Below are 16,462 nucleotides of genomic sequence, written 5' to 3'. Positions count from 1 at the left end.
GGCCGTGGCCGGGCTGCGGGGTGCTGAGGGCATGACGCGCTGACAGCGCCCCCCGGGCAGGGCCCGCGTCCCCGCGGCGGCCGTGTGCCAGGCCGGGCCCCGCAGAGATGCTCTTCTCCCTGCGTGAGCTGGTGCAATGGCTGGGCTTCGCCACCTTCGAGATCTTCCTGCACGTCCTGGCTCTCCTGGTCTTCTCTGTGCTCCTCGTCCTGAAGGTGGACAGCGAGGGCTCGACGCTCTCCTGGTGGGCCGTGTTCATCCCCTTCTTCGCCGCCGACGGCCTCAGCACGTACTTCACCACCATCGTCTCCGTGCGGCTCTTCCAGGATGGAGAGAAGCGCCTGGCCGTGCTGCGGCTCTTCTGGATCCTCACCATCCTGAGCCTGAAGTTTGTTTTTGAGATGCTCCTGTGTCAGAAGCTGGTGGAGCACACCCGGGAGCTCTGGTACGGACTCATCATGTCGCCCGTCTTCATCCTCCTTCAGCTGCTCATGATCCGAGCCTGCCGGGTGAACTGATACYGAGGGAAAGGCTCCCAAAGGACTGCCTCTTACCCTGGGTAGAGCTGTGCCTGAGCCACCAGGGTGCCCTGACCTCTAAGTTAGCTAAGCTGGGCTTTTGCCCTTTTTTTGTTTTTGTACAGTGTGATAGATGTTGCTAGGTTGTGCAGGTCTGGTGTGATGAGAGGAACAGTTTGTAATCAGCCAGGTTATTATGTTGTATAGCTTAGCATTTCTTCAAAAGACCTTTTTATACAGCGTCATTGATTTCAGGTTCACTCAGCTCTTGGTGTTAATGTTAATATATCCTGATGTGCAAGCACTGTTTGAAATGCCAGTTAATTTAAAATAAAAATGTACAGATAGTGTAGTTTTATTTATAAAATTCTTTTTTTCCCTGGGAAGTTTATGTACTTAAAATTGCTGCCTGGAGAATAAGAGTTACTTGGAGGTTAGTTGTTTGTTGTAGATATCCTTGTAAACCTCAAACTGCTACTAGCCTTAAACAAAGAAGCTGTTATCTTGCTTGCCCCAACCAGTCTGAGGCCATGATTCTAGAAATGGGCTACCTTAAATGAGGGTAGTTTAGTCTTTCTAGGAGAGTTAGAGATCAGCAAGTTAATGTGAGTTTCACAAGGAGCTCCCAATGCAAAAAACACTTTAGTGTCATTTAGCTCCTACCGCGAGGGTGTTCAGGACTATAGATCTCTTATCTGTCTATGAGACAATGAACGTTACTTTGGTGCCCAGGTCCAGAGGACTGTTCTCCTTTTGACACTGGATTTTAGAGACCTCTGTACTATAATGATGGTGACTGCAAGAAACATCTCCCAGCAGTTGTGGGCTTCCCTTCCAACCTCAGCAGTGCTCTGTGACCCATCCCTGTCTTTGCCCCATCTACCTAACTCCCGGTATCATCACGTGTTCTCTGCTGCTCTCAGGTTCTGTTTCGTGGAGATAGGATCTTGAAATGGAGAACGGCTGCATACATCACTCGAATTCAGGAGATGAGATGGGATGTAACTGGCAGAGCATGCATTAAAAAAAGTTGAGAAATGCCACAGTGTGGGACTGTATCGTAATCTAACAGTCAGGTGCTTCTCAAATTGCATAAAGCAGATTTTTTCTGGCTTCATACCTGAAATCTAGAAAATCTGTAATTACCTAGCCTCTTGTGTAACTTGTATTTGCTTTCAGCATTTTGGAAGCATGCAGATAAGAAAGGACCAATTCCCCAAGTTTATTTTTCCTGTGTACTGATTTTATAAACTTGTGGCTGTGAGTTCAGAGCAGATCTCACTGAATATTTTCTTAACAGGTTCTCTGTTGGAAAAGCTTTCCACAGTGAGAGGTCTGGTGTTTTTCTGGGAAAAAAAAAAATCCTATAGTCCTGGGAAAGAGAGCTTTGTTTCAAACTGCCTCATGACACCTGCACAAGGAGTGCCTGAAACATTGCTGTGGTGTTAAATGACAAGCACTGTGGGCTTCAAAGCTTGCTGAGGCCTGGGGAAAAGCCGTGTGTGTCTAGAGGGTCTGTGACCTGACTTGCAGGTCAGAGTCTCCTTTGCACAGCATGTGGAGCAAGAAAATATTTGCACAGAAAGGAACTTGGAGGAAAAGTTAGTGATAAATAACCCCTTCCCAAGGGGCTGCTCTTGACTTGGAGCTGGAGCAGGCGGTCCTGTTCTTAGTCTTTGTGAGCAGTTCTAGGCACACAGCCTAAGAGGTGGTGTGGTCCAGGAAAGCAAATAGCAGCAAAGAGCATAATTCCAAACAATTCGTCACCATAATCCAGTAATCCTATAGATTCCTTTGCTTTTCTGCTGCAGCCATGGGAGATAATCTGATGGATGTTGAATCTAGGCAAAGACTTGAAAATATTGTGTTGAAAACATGAAAAGCCACTTACCTGCTATAGCAACAATTACTCATTTCAGATAGATGCTTTCTAGACTCCAAAAGAGCCTAGTGCTTTTGAGCCACAGAAGAGCGAGCCACCTTTCTATTCCATGTGACTGACAGACTATTTTGTTCTCAAGATACTGTCCACAGGAGACAAACTCTCCAGGGAAGCTTTCCAAAGAAAAGATAGCTTTCCTTTGCATTTGTTTATTCTCACACATAAACATTCTTCTGACTCAAAAGTGAATTGGTTCATTTCCCAACATTAGCTCTGAGTAGACAGCAAGCAAACAGGTTTGGAAAAAAATGACTAGACTAGCTCTAAACAAGTCATTCTGAGAGCAGCGGAGCTAACATAGCTTGGTTCCCTACATCTCTTGTTCCCTCTAAGCTAACGCAACACCAAGATATGTGGAAAAAATGAAAAAATGTGATGTTGAATTACTAAAAAAAGACACCCTGAAAAAAACACAGTGTTGTATTACTGCCACTGAAGAGTCAGTAAGTTTAGTGTGTGAGTGATGAGAAGATAGGTCGCAGGCTGCCACCCTGGCTGTCTGCCAGCAGACCTGCACAGTCCTTCCAGGGGCTGCATGAGGATGTGCAGAGCGGGAAATTTCAGATTCAGCAGCAAGGAGATATGGCACAAACCGAACACACAGTGCTGCCAGGGACTGCAGGCTGTGTCTGCACAACATAACAAATCAGTTAAAAAATACACAAGAGATGTACCTGTCCCAGATCGGGTGGTATCCACCAGATGAGGGAAGGGGATTACCTCTAGGAATAAATACAATATTACAAAACTTGGATAGTAGAAGGAACTGATTCAGTATATATAAAGGAGCAATTACTATGGGTTTTGGCTGCTGTTTTGGCGCAATACAAAGTTACTCTTGCTCTCTGCTGTGCTGCTAATAAAGAAACGTGCTGACAAACCTGGTGCCGAGTAGAGCTGCATGGCCAGGCGGAGCAGGGCAAATCTAGGAAGGTGGGCTTGGAAGCCCATCAGAGAGCAGCTGCACCCAAAGTACCAGCAATGTGTTTGCATGCTGAGAATGCACTCTTGGCCAGTGGGAGAGGCAAGTCTGCTGCTCCTCCACCCCAGCCAGGTCTCCTTACAGCCCCTTACCTTCCCCTGCACCCCAAGGGAGGCGGCACCCTGGGGCTAGCTAGCCCTGTGTGTGTGCAGCCGGCTGTCGCTGAGGCCCTGCTGCAGCCAAGATGCCTGCTGAGATCCCTGCCCTGCTGAGTCTCACTGAGTTTAATTGGGGCTACCCAGCACATCCAGCCATCATTAGCTGAGCAACAGTGGACAGATGGAGAGGCCACCATGATGGCTTAGAACTTGTCTTCTCCAGAAATCGGATGAGGCTGAGAGTTTCTAGGCAGGGGGATGGTGTTTGAGGGCATGGCCAGGGACGACCTCCCAGGACTGAGCCAGCCTGACGTGATATTGGCAGTGATGCTGTGAGCACGAGTATCTCAGAGTCACTTTGCACAGAACTGAGGTGTGGCACGAATGTGTTCATGGGGCTGATTGTCTCCAGCCCTGTGGGATGCTCTGATGATCATGAAACAAGTGATTGCCTTCCTTTTCTCCCTAGAAAGCTAATGGGCATTGGGAGGAAATTTCCCATAGGTGATGGTGATTGTCCTTTCACACTAATTCTGGTTCATCCAGGTTGTGACGGAAAGTGGTCTGGTCTAGGAGGATCCCAGGGCTGACACAGAAAGACTTAGTCCAGGCTTGGCCGAACTGGGGCTTAGTCCCTGATGTGTGGTGTGACTTGGCTCCCCACTAGCCTCCGTTCAGGTCACATCTGGCTCCAGCCCTGGCCCAGTGACTCTAAATGGCCTGTCCTGGGCTGGCATCAGGATCTGGGGCTGAAAACACAGCATAGGAGCACCCATTTTTCTCGGTCCTTGTGTACCCTTAGGTGGCGCTGGGACCCAAGCACTAGGCCTTACAGAAGCTCCTCAGCTCCTGCTTCACCTTGTTACATTGTTTTCAAGGCTTCAGCATGGTCTGGGTGCTACAGTAATGTCCCCAGACACTCATCCAGTCTGTCTCCTGGGAACCAGCGCCTTGCTCACTTGGGTCTAGCTAAAGCAAACCAAGGACACATCATTTAGAAGAGAGCAGCTGGCTACTCCTTACCCTCTTCCACCACAGGTCACCGTGACTTCATCCCCACTGTTGGTGTCCCCGTGCTGCGGCTGTGCCCACTCTGAATCATTCTGAGTGCGCAAGCCACAGATTTTGCATCACCACCAGCCACAGAGTCACTTGTGTGGGCCCAGGGAGGGAGATAGATAGCTGCAGGAGGAAGGCCTGTCTGCAATAGGGGGATTGTAGGGAAGCAAGGCTGGGATGATTTGGTGGGATTGCCAGTGTCTGCTGAAGGGCACGAAGAATCAGAGGGAGCAGCACAGGAGGGAGGATGTGGCAGGTGAAGGTTGAGATGAACAGCAGGGAGCAGGAGGAGCAGCAAAGCCTCTGACTCAGGAGGTGACACTGGTAGAGCTGCTTCGGGGACTACTTTTAGACCTCCCAAGCTCCCCAGGCACCAAACTAATTAAATCAAAGATGGGGCAACCTCCTCACCCCCCCAAATTCAAACAAACACTCATCTTTCAGCCTAGGTGCAATGCTTTGCAGAGGAACAGGGGCAGTTTCCTGATGATGAGCCATGGCTTGGCTTGGCAGGGACTGTCAGAGCAGGATCCAAGACCCAGCCTTACAAACAGTCATGTCACAGGGGTGTGGTGCCCAGCGCTGGCTCAATGCCACCTCTTGCTGGGACACAGGGGGCCAATGCCACATCCACCTGCGTTCAGCTCCAGGCTGCAAGCTGCTGAGCTTTCTGGCAGCTCCTCCGGCAATTTGTGGCTATCTTTGGGGACAGCCAGGAGCCGGCATTTCCCAGCTCTGCTTGTCCAAGGTAAGGCAAGCTCCCAGGTTTGTTTGGGGGACACAAGGGTGGCACATTCCTGAACTGTGGCACATGGGGTGCCAAGCTCGACAGGGGTGTGAGGGCTGTGTGCATGGCTGGGGGTGGCAAGGTTTGCCTTGCAGTGTGGACCCAGTCCTACCCCTCTCCTAGGACTCACTCCTTGTGCAAAGGAGTTACTTTTCCCTCTGTGCCCAGGGGAACCAAGTCCCACCACAAAACTTCTCAGGGCCTTTGTGTCCCTTCTGCCCCAGGAATGTGCCGTCCCAGCGATCCTGTCCGCAGCCRGGGCGATGCAAGCCAGCCACAAAAGCTGCTCCTTTCTGTGAACATCCCCTCTGGTGAAAACCTTCTGGATAGCATTCAAAGGGCCCAGTGCAGAGCCCTGTGTAAATAGCGTGGGGGAAGGGCTGTGAAGCTGGAGTAAGATTTACCCAGGCAGGTGAGGAAAAGCCTATATGTTTATTCTCCTCATCTACAGGCTTCTGGCAGCATGGCGGGGAAGTAAAGTGTTAGGAAAATAAAGTTCAGGGCTAAAACTGAATGTCCCAAAGCTAGGGTAGGTCAGGAGTGTCCTGGGACTGTCACCTCTGATGGTCAGGACACCCAAGTGGGTTGGGGAGCTGGGTGCCCCGTTCCCACCGCATCTCCAGCCTGGTGTGGGGCCAGGGGCTGTGCCAGGGCAGCAGGTCTCATGGCATGGACAAGGGGTCTGCACTGGCCCCACGTGCTCTGCACCTCCTGCCTCACCCTGCCTGCTCCGTGAGCTGCCACAGGCTCCCATGTTGCTTGTGGTGACTGACACCCTGTCCCTGGGCACCAGGAGGTAATGGCCCCTGCTCAGTACAAGCTGCGGGGTCCCTGGCTGTCCCTGGCTTGGGGAAGAAGGCTCCTCAAGCCCTGGGCTGACGGACTCTTTTGCGTGCAGGAATGTGCTCTGCCAAAGATAAAAATCTAGCCTCTGGGTTTACTTTTGTTGCTGTGGCCAGGCAAGTCAGGTATTGCTGCCAGCTGGGCTCTTCCCAAACCAGGCTGCAGCAGCTTAGCTAAGAGTGTACGTACCTTAGGGAAGTGCCCCAGCTCAGTCCCAGCCCATAGCTTTGGGCCTGGAGACATGAAGAGGGGAGCTGCATGGCTTGACGGTGCTTCCCTTCACTGCATGCCACGCACTCATGTGGGGACTATAGCTCTGTGCCCCTCTGGACCCCCTTGGTGGAGCAGTGTGGAAAGAGCCTCTGCATAGCCCAGCCTTCTCCCAGTCCTGCCCAGGGAATCAGAGGTATCAAACCATCGTCGCCATGACCAGAGGGACAGTACTGGCCCCTCTGAAGCCCTGACTGTCACCCATCTCCATGTGTCCCACTGCCTTGAGGCTGCTGCTGCAACAGGAGCAGCTCTTGAAGAGAGATTCGAATTTGGGGATGATGGAGTCTGTGTTTTACTGCCAAAGCTGTGACTCCCTAGGATATGCCACACAGCCACTGTCCCCAGTTGTCATATGCGGGGTGGGCAACAGGCAAAGGCAGAGCTGGGGCGGAAGGGCTTGGTGCCACTGAATGGCTCGAGAGCAGGCACTGGTACCCATGCCAGCAGGTGCTCACTGCTTCTTGAAGTCTGCACACATACTCTCAGAGCCCCTGTGCACACAGCTGCTGTAAGGGGTCTGGGAAAAACCTTCCACCTCATCACAGCTTGCCAGAGCTGCATTTTCCTGACATGAAACTCAGGGAATGTGTTGCACACACAGGGCTGTGGCATGAAGGCTTGTGGGGAGCGGGACAAGTGTGCAACACCTGCTGGGATGACTGTATAGGATGGAGGCAGACCAGGCTGGTGCAGTCATGTCCGTACTGCAACTATAGAGCAGAGCCCAGCCCTGGGATGGCTCAGCTATGCTTCACACACAAGGAGAGTCAGGGTCCAGCACAACCCAAGCTACCACAGGGGCATGAGGTCTCCTAAAGGAGACAGCTGGGAATAGATGATCTTAGGGGCTCCATCTCCCCTGTCATCTTGGCATGGGCAGAGCCTGGGGACTGCACGATCTGTTCAATGTAGCAGTGGCTTTAGCTTGTGTTGTGTTGCGGTGAACGGCCCCCAGGCAGGAACAGGCCCTTACATCTCTGGAAGGACTCTGGTGCAGTGGTTACAGCAGTGTTCTGGCTTGCCCAAGGCTGGTGCAAGTCGTGGTAGGAGCAGAAGCCCCCACGTGAGTGCAAGGCTGTGAGAACAGCAGCCACACTTCCCTCCACTGCGTTCGAGGGAAGGACAGTGTGGGAGCACAAGAAAAAGAGCATGGCTGAGGGGGGGTCCCATCCACAGGGCACAGCCCAGCCAGTGCTAAGAAGTGCGGGATGTCCAGACCAAGCAACAACATTGGTGCTACAGCCATGCCTTGAGAGCTGAGACCCTGGGACCTGRAGACTGGCCCTGTCTTTAGAGCATTTCTGTCATGCATGGAGTTTTGGAACTGCACAAAAAGTAAAGCCAAGTCCTGTAAGCCCTAAGCAAGGAGCAGTTGCTGACCACCCAAAAGTCTGTGTGGAAGGGATCAAGGGGCCAGGGGATGAAGRTAGGCGGTTGGTCAGCCTGTTGCTACCTCAAATTCTTAAAAGGAGACTAAAAACCTGCCTAAAATACTGGGTGCCTCCAAATGACTCTTGAGAAAGATCCCAGTCACAGTCCTGTTTCAGATTTAGGAGTGTTGGCTTTTGCTGCTATCATGATTGGCAGCTGTCACTCATTTCACATTAGGGCCTGCACTTGCTTTCCATCACCCCCTAGAGTGTGCAGGTCAAGGGCCTCTTCCTGCACATGCTCAGGTGCTMTGTCAGGGAGTCAGAGGAGAACCACCGAACATCTTCCCACCCACTGGACTTCTCTAGAGCCTTCCAACCTGTGCTGGGTCTGCCTTTCTGATATCTCTGTCTTGGCTGGCTTCCCTTCCTGTCCTCGGCACTCCTCAGCTCTGAGCAGGTTTCAGAATCTGCTACTTCTATCAAAAAGCCCCTGAAAGCCCGGGCTGGCCCCTTGCCTGTGTTTGCTCAGTGCCTAGGGGAGGAAAAGGCCTAACTTTAGTTGGGCCTCAGGGCTGTCACGAACACTCTCTGTGGTGCAGGGTGAGAGGAGGAGCACAACCATCTTACATAACTGCACATCACCTGCCATAAGCACGTCCTTCTGACAGGGGATGGATGCAGAGAAAGGTGGATTTGTCCTAGGTTGCCCCAGAAATCTGCGCAGAGGCTGGGATTGCTCTTTGGAAACACTCTGTCTTACAAAGGCAATCATCGCCATGGTACTCACCACAGCAGTGCTGGGGATACAGGGAGAGACAGAAGACAAGGCTCTGCTGTCTCCCAGGACTCAGAAGTGGAGGGAGGAAGACATTGGTGCTAATGAGGGACTGAAAACACTGAGTGTTTCTCCTGGTTGGGCTCCAATAATGGTGTCAAGTCTGTGCAGCAGGTCTGAGGTGTGTCCTGGACACCCTGGACTCACAGTCACACAATGCAACAGGCTGGCAGCTGATACCCGAGGCTCTCTCAGCTCTTTGTTTGCTAGAGATTTGGGTCTGCAGGTGGGATGTCCTTGCTAAAACATCTCCCCCAGTGGGTCTCCAAGTTTCTAGCTCTTTGGCCTTTTGTAATGCTGTTTGCAGAGGATCAGTAATCCTGGCAGTAGGCCCAACTGCTTTATTGTTTTCAACCATTCATTTTTACAAGTGCCAGCAAAAGAAAATTAAAGCAAAACCAACTGTTGTTCAGAAAGACGCCCTAATTGCAGTGCTTTACCTTCCTAGCTTTCTCTGGCCAGTTCCCACAGCCTCCCTTCCCCACATTGTTCATCCTAGATGCCGTCTCCAGGGCAGATAGATCCAGTCCATGGACTCTTAGCACCAGAAAAGAGGGCAGATTCACCGGCTTGGTGCTCAAGGGGTTGCTTTTCAATAATCTCCCATCTCAGAGACATGTCTTATCTGCATGCAGGTGGTGGCAAATTCAAACCTGTTAGCTCAGATTGCAATTTCAGGGAATAATGGGACAAATAATCAGAAAGTTACTGGACAGCAGCTATCAAATGAAGAGATATGTTTCATTTAGATTGGTCTAGAAATCATGCCACCTCAATCTGATATCCTTCTCTTATGGGTAACAGCCCTTCTGGAGGGCTCTCTCTGAAGAGACAGAGCCCTGTAGCTTGACTAGGCTTTGGCAAGTGCCTTTTGAGATACAACTGTAAGAACAAGGGTCACAAGGAGGCTGCAAAGTAGATTTCAGTGGGTTTTGTCACAAGCTAGACTGAATGAGCTTGAACAGGGCTGTCTTGGATCAGTATCTGTCAGTATTTTTACCTATGACATGGCCAAAGGAATAAAGCAGATGCCTAGGGAATTGGCTAGTAACTCCAAGCTGGGGGAGACTGCTTGTGTACTCATAGTCAGCATTCAGATTTCAGAAGGTCCTGACAAACAGAAGAAAACACCTAGGAAAAAAAAGGCACAATTACCTAGGGCAAGCGTGAAGTATGATACTTGGGTAAGATGGACCATGTGTTCCAAGAGGTGCTGGGCCAGCTGCTGGGTAGGTGGTATCCAGGGGTGACTTTGGGCTGTCCCCAGGTCATGGCCAATGTCATTCTGGGAGCATAGAGAACCACTAGCATTGGAAAACAGTCACAGCCTTAAACCACTGGGAGGGAAATTCAAATGAGACATTAGGAAAATCTTTCTAATGGTTTAACGGACTGTGGGAGAACTGCCCAGGGAGTGTCCAGCACGAAAAGGTTGGGTTGGCTGTGCCAGTGATGGTTTATGCAAGCCAGTCTGATGGTGAGGCCAGGGCAGCCTCAGTACTGCCCCAGCACCTGGTAGCCCTGCCCTGACACTCTGGGTCCCTGATGGCATGTCCTGATGGCTTACCTGAATGGACCAGGAGAAGACTTGAAAGAAGGAATACCTGCCCCATAGTGCCAGGCAGAGGGGGAGAGCAACATTGCCTGGAGCCGCTTCTCAGGAGGTTTTGCTGAGACTTTGCTGAGAGGGATGTGTTGTATTGTGGCACAGCCAGACGACATGAGATGACCTAGCAGGGAGCAAGGGGACATGACAGGGATGGCATCCAGTTGCCCATGGCTCAACACAGCCATAGCAACAGTGTTAGCTCCATCTTGGCCTTAGCTACCCTTGTCCAAATCAGTTTGGCAGCTCAAGGGAGACCTCCCAGAGCCAAAAGGTTTCCTGGTCTCCTGCAAATATCCTCTGGCATTTGTTGAGGGATAGCTCCATCACAGTCACCATTTCACTTCTGTCTTATTTTCCTGTGGCCCTGTTGATTGCATTGGAGGAAATCAAATACCTCCAGGACAGCTCACCTCAGTGCTCCCTCCCAGTGCTATCCCCAAGCACTCATGACACCAGTTCAAGGGAGAATCCTGCCCTAAGTGTGCTTCAGCCTTGTTTCCTGTGCTCCCCAGTCTCAGGAAGAAAAAAGCTTCCAGATATCGAGGGCCAGAGGATAGCCCATGCCTGGGGCTCTTCTGGATGGGCAGTCATAGATCCAAGACACACTGGCCATGCGTGGTGAACCATAGCTCCTCTCACCTACAGGCAACGTGGCTGATGAGTGAGCAACAAACAATTTTAACCTCCCAGAGCTTTCCCATGCCACATCCCTCCATCCCAGCCTGCCTGGGCGCTACCATCCTGCAGTGCTAACTGCCAGGGCTGTCTCCTGCCCACACAGCTTCTGCTCAGCAGGCCCACACCTCACAGCTGCCCCATCTCTGCAGCACTGCACATCAGATCCCACTCTCCCAGCAGAGAGACATCACCAGACAGCCTGCCTTGAGGGGCTGGACCAACCACACTCCCGCTGAGAGGGCTGTGTTGCCTAAATATCCAGGCAGTGGTGCTTCAGCTGCAGCCAGATCTTCCCATACAGATGCCCCAGAGTATTGTAAACAAGATTTCCTGGGCCAGGCAGAGGAGGAAGCAATGAAAAGTGGAATGGAGAATGGGGAAGAGACTGAGGAATCCTCTTGCACTTTTTGCTAATATCTTTAATCTCAGAGATCTCATTAGGAACCAGGTGTTGTTGTGCTAAGCCCCATGTAGCAACAGGAAGGAAATGATCTCTGGTGGTAAGACTTCTCAGCCAGAGGCAACCCCAGAGCAACTTGCTAGCGTGTGAGTGGCAGCCCAGACTCAGGGCCTTGCAGAGACTGGAGTGTTTTAGCTGGAAGATGGTGTTTAAAGGAAGGGGGACATGGCAGAGGCACTGACAAATTTCCCATGGGGCCAACCATACTGGAAGTTTGGGGCTGGAGGAGATTTTATAGCTATTAGAGCCAACAACTGCTAGCAGCAGAAAAGGACTCCCTTCTGTCCTCTCCTTAACTTTAGCAGTAGTTTCTTTTCAGGAAAATATTTACCTTGGACAGTATTTCTCCATCCAGCACATTGACTCTCTCCTGCCCAATTTCCGAGATTGTTAATAACCAGGAATGGCAGCTTATGGTGCTGTGGATCAGAGTTAAATGCTCCAGCTCCATGTGCATCCACAGTGCACAACACAGGCACAGCGCTCAACAGCAGTTACCAGTAATGTTTGTTGAGGCCCTGGTGAGATAGGAACCATGTAACTCCACTTGTATACAGCTGTTTATAATCACCAGCTCACATTAGCTTGCAGTTCACTCCTGCAAGGACACCTCTGTGTTAGGATGGTCTCATCTTAATTAGTTTTGGCTAATTCAATGACTTGGGTCGAGAAAGAAAAAGTAATGGCCAGCAGGCTTTTGGGAGGGATACGCAGCGAGCAGGACTTCTGTTGCACTCCAGTTTGCGGGCTCTGGATGAGCGCTAGCCCAGCAAGATAATTTGGGTCCTTGTGTATCACACTGTTGTCTCTGCTGCCGCACTCAGAGTGGGGCAGATGGCCTGAGCCGTAGTAGTGATGGAGCCCAGTGGAGGCTAGACCTCCAGCTGGTGCACAAGGTGGCCTGAAGTCACTCAGTGAATAACTGAGCGGGTCTATGTTGAAGACTCAGAGCTCGTGCTGTGGAGCAGACATGTCATTGCTCTGCGAGTTCTGCAAGCACGAATGTGGGGTGAACGGGGCATTGGTTCTCCTCCAGGAAGGAGGAAGGGGGAAAGGCACAGAGTGTCCCAACTGTGTGGCAAGCACTAGGGGCCAGCTCCAGACTCATGTATCTTTAAATGTCCCCAGCTCCATCAAATTTGCAAGAATCAGGCTACTGCAAAGACTGTGGTGCAGGCAGGGGAGCTTGGACCTGCTCTCTGCCAGGTGGGAGCCGCAGTGAGCCTCAGGGGTGCTCCTGTTTGCTGGAAGGAGAAAGAGAGGAAGGAGCAAGTGGTGCAGCTTGCATTGACCCGTGGGGAGCCAACATCAAGCCACTGCCTGGCCTCCACTACCCCGTGGCCTGGAAAGAGCTGGAGTGACCTCGTGGTGCAAAAATGGTGGGGAAATGAGAGACTCTCATTCCACCTTGAGTCAGAGTGTTTTCCTTTAGGAAGGCCAAGGAAAGACATTAGTAGCTGAGGTGATCTCATCTCACAAACACCAGTCTTTTTAATGACTGACAGTAATGGCTGTGCTTTGAACCGCAAAGTGACTGCACCAGCTTGGCAACTCCCTTCTGGGCCTCAGAGAGCCATTTCGAGTGCTGAGAACAAAGACATATGTAAGGGTCCGGTGGGGGCAACGCCTGGACTCCCGGCAGGAACAGATACACAAACACAAGGCACACTAAGGTCAACGCTGAGCGTTTATCACCTCTGCGTCTGAGCGGGGGTTCCCCAGCGATTTCCCGATCGAGGCAATAAAGGAGCGGGAGAGTCCCTGGCACCGCTGAGCGTCGGTCCATGGCGAGGAATGCCGGGGGGGCACTATACATGGGTTTTGTGTACTACACACATGCACAGTGGGCACATTGAGCTCATCGCTGATCTCGAGTCAAAGCCCAGGTGCACACCACACTGACATAGGCCCAGCTACATGGCTATGGGTCAACATGTCCTGTTGATGCTCCTTTTCCCACGGAACGGTCTGACTAGCTTCCATCGCCTATCTCCTCGACATTCTTCCGCACTTTCCCATACACTCCACCCCCGCGATGGAAAGCTAGTTACAGGCCATTCCAGTCTTCAGAAGGGCGTGGGGTATGAGGGCAAGGGAATTTACAAAGTAATGAAATCAAAACATAACATAATATAATGCGAAAGATAAACAAGAGTTCTCCTTGTATGAGGTGGCCCGGCCATCCCCTTAGGGAGCCAAACCAATTAGCCAGCCAGGCATCTCCGCCATTCTGCCAGGTATGTTGGATAATGTTCTGTAAGTGGCTGATATCAGTCTCAGTAGATGCTGATTCTTCAGTGATGGTAAAACAGCACATCCCGGCAAAGTCAGGACATCCATGGTTGTATCACAGTAGGAGATAGTTGATCACTAGATGGTTTTGCAGTATTTCTTGCCGTACTGCTACCAACTCTTTATTAAAAGAGGCAATGGCTCTAGATGTCCAATTTAAGCCTTGAGCTAAAGCACAGACAACATGCTCTAACCGTTTACAATCATGTGCCACCACCCCCGGGATCCCAACTAGGCTTAGCAATAGGCCTAGGGCTTCTGCATGAGAAAATAAACTTACATGGAGGTTACAAATGGCATCTAGGATATGCCATGGGGTCCTTCGCCGCTCCATCATAAAGGGAAGGATGCTTAAGTAACACAGTCTACAGTGCATGGGCTACCTGTGGCGTTGGCTGGCACATATGTATATGCTGTAGCGACACACAGAAGGAACCAACCTAAGGGTAGTATAATGTGAGCAGATGCATAAGCAATATTTATAGTGTCATTACAAATTAACTGTGTATTGGTTACATACCGCAGAACAGAGGTAGCATTTACAAAGCAAAAGCAAATATATGCTTCAGATATGTTAGCTATACAAAAAGAGTAAGTCCAAGGTGTCATCTTTTGGGAAACAATACCCAAATTGTATAAATTCATGGGAGTAACAGAAATACTCTTTTTTTTTTTTTTGATATAACTCTGTAGTACCACGAGTGGAGCTGGTACACCTATGTAACACATAGTTAAGACATCATCCACTGATCGTCCTCCTGCAATACAGAAAGCAGAGAGGTTAGCTGATCTTTGTGTGAGCCAAATCCATGTATTTACATGGGAAGCTGGATGGTCTTGTAGATTAACGGCATCTGTCGTGGTCAACAAGAGGCAACATCTCAACAGTAGCTTACAGATGCCGGCGTGATAACCTGTTGATGGGAAGATAGAAAGGCATAGTATCACCATCAGGAAGAACTAGAGCAGTGGCTCCTGGACCATCTGCTAGAACAGTGCCAGGCTGCTTTTCCTTTTGAGGAGTTAGTATCCACACACTGGCTAAAGAGTGTGTTGAGGGTGTTTGCTGAACTTGAGGCACTCCGGCACTGTGGATCAGAATTCCTCGCAGTATCGGTGCTCCCTGTGCAATATTCACTGGCGTGGATACGGATACCTGGAAAGATAAATCTTGAGAAGAGGTCAATAAGAGTGGGGCTATTTGGACAGGTATCAAAGGTGTAAACAGCCATACACACTGTGAAGGGCAGTCAAGTCTTAAATGTAAGCTTATAACCCTTTGTTCAGTAATCGTGAGTTGCTCCGGTGTATAGAATTCTACCTCCCCGGAGGCGAGTATGCAGGGGGCAATTCCCCCTTCCATTACAGATATCCGAGCAGGAGTTGCTAGAGTYGGTTTGGCTTGTACTCGCTCATAGGGAGTAAGCATTCCAACACACCTGTTGTTAAGCATAAACAGTGCTTGTGGGAGCATGCTCATCCACCCCCTTAAGGTTTGCGTGGTGGTAAGCTTTCGAATTTGTTCTTTTAGCAGGCCATTCATTCTCTCTATTAATCCACTAGCTTGAGGGTGGTATGGTATATGCAAGACCCAGGTGATCCCCAAGTCCTTTGCCCATTCTTGTACTACATGGCCTGCAAAGTGGGTACCTTGGTCACTCTGTATTTCTTTTGCTACACCATAAGTATACATGAGCTGCTCTAAGCCCCGTACAGTAGAGGATTGATTCGCGTGGGAGGTAGGATATGCATACATAAGGCCTGTGTAAGTGTCTGCAGCAGTCAATATATACTTTCGCCCCTGTGAGGGGGGTAACAGGCCTACATAATCTACCTGCCAGGTCGCAAAGGGTTGTTCGCCTCGCTTGATGAAACCATATGTGCTGGTGAAAGGCACTTTTGTTATCTTCATACAAACGGGGCAGTTAGCACGGGCTGTCTTATACCAGTGTAGGGCTAACATGGGATGGCCTCGTGATAGATCCCAAGCCTGAGCTGTGATGGGGCCACGATGCCCTGATCGTTCATGCGCTTGCCAAGCTTGCTTTAACTCTGAGGGAGTTGCCATCTGGTCGACTGCTGTATTATGCTGAGTTTCGAGGGTCTCCTGCTTCTGATGGGCATCGACATGTCKCACAGACACAGCTTTAGTTTGCACAATGTCCCAAATCCTTTCCCACAAGGGGCTCCCCCAGAGTTCCTTATCATGTATCTTCCACTGCGCAGCGGCCCATGTTGGTAACSAGGTTTGCAGACCCTTGTATACTACCCAGCTATCCGTATAGAGGTAGCGTGCATCTCCCTCATCGAGAGCTATAGCTGCGGCCTTTAATTCAGCCCACTGACTTGAGTATCCCGTTCCTGAGGCAAAACAGATAGTATCCGTGGCAGGATTATATGCTACAGAGCGCCACACTCGCTCTCCTGCCCAGGAACACACTGCACTGCCATCAGAAAACCAGGCCCACTCTCGTTGCTCAGGAGATAACGTCTCAAAAGGAGGGGCCTCTTGGACAGGCGATGGCTCCATTGGGGGAGCAAGGGGGGGCAGCCCCTCTGGCTCTGACAATAGAGGCATGTGCTCAAAACGTACCTCCCCTAACAAGGTTGCATGCGGGGTACTCATGTCCTTTCTCCCTGCCTTAAACCGGGCTTGTAAATAGTGTTTCCATTTCCACTGAGTTGCAGCTTGGGCCACCCCCACATGGGCCCT

The 16,462-nt window shown here is 50.7% G+C and overlaps 1 protein-coding gene across 1 annotated transcript; it reads left to right on the top strand.

The window, feature by feature from the left end:
* The first annotated feature begins 13 nt into the window (after positions 1–13).
* TMEM203 (transmembrane protein 203) lies at positions 14–870 on the top strand. The gene has a single exon (XM_026064062.1). The coding sequence runs from the start codon at positions 108–110 to the stop codon at positions 516–518; it is 411 nt and encodes a 136-aa protein (XP_025919847.1). The 5' UTR covers positions 14–107; the 3' UTR covers positions 519–870.
* The last annotated feature ends 15,592 nt before the right edge of the window (positions 871–16,462 follow it).

Source organism: Apteryx rowi, unplaced genomic scaffold (assembly GCF_003343035.1).
Source record: "Apteryx rowi isolate R43461 unplaced genomic scaffold, aptRow1 scaffold_1011, whole genome shotgun sequence".
NCBI lineage: Eukaryota > Metazoa > Chordata > Aves > Apterygiformes > Apterygidae > Apteryx > Apteryx rowi.
Note: the sequence above shows the minus strand (reverse complement) of the source record. Positions and strands in the feature narration are given on the sequence as shown.

Excerpts from the sequence above, each read along its gene's own strand:
- TMEM203 (XM_026064062.1), top strand. The coding sequence starts at position 108 with ATGCTCTTCTCCCTGCGTGAGCTGGTGCAATGGCTGGGCTTCGCCACC.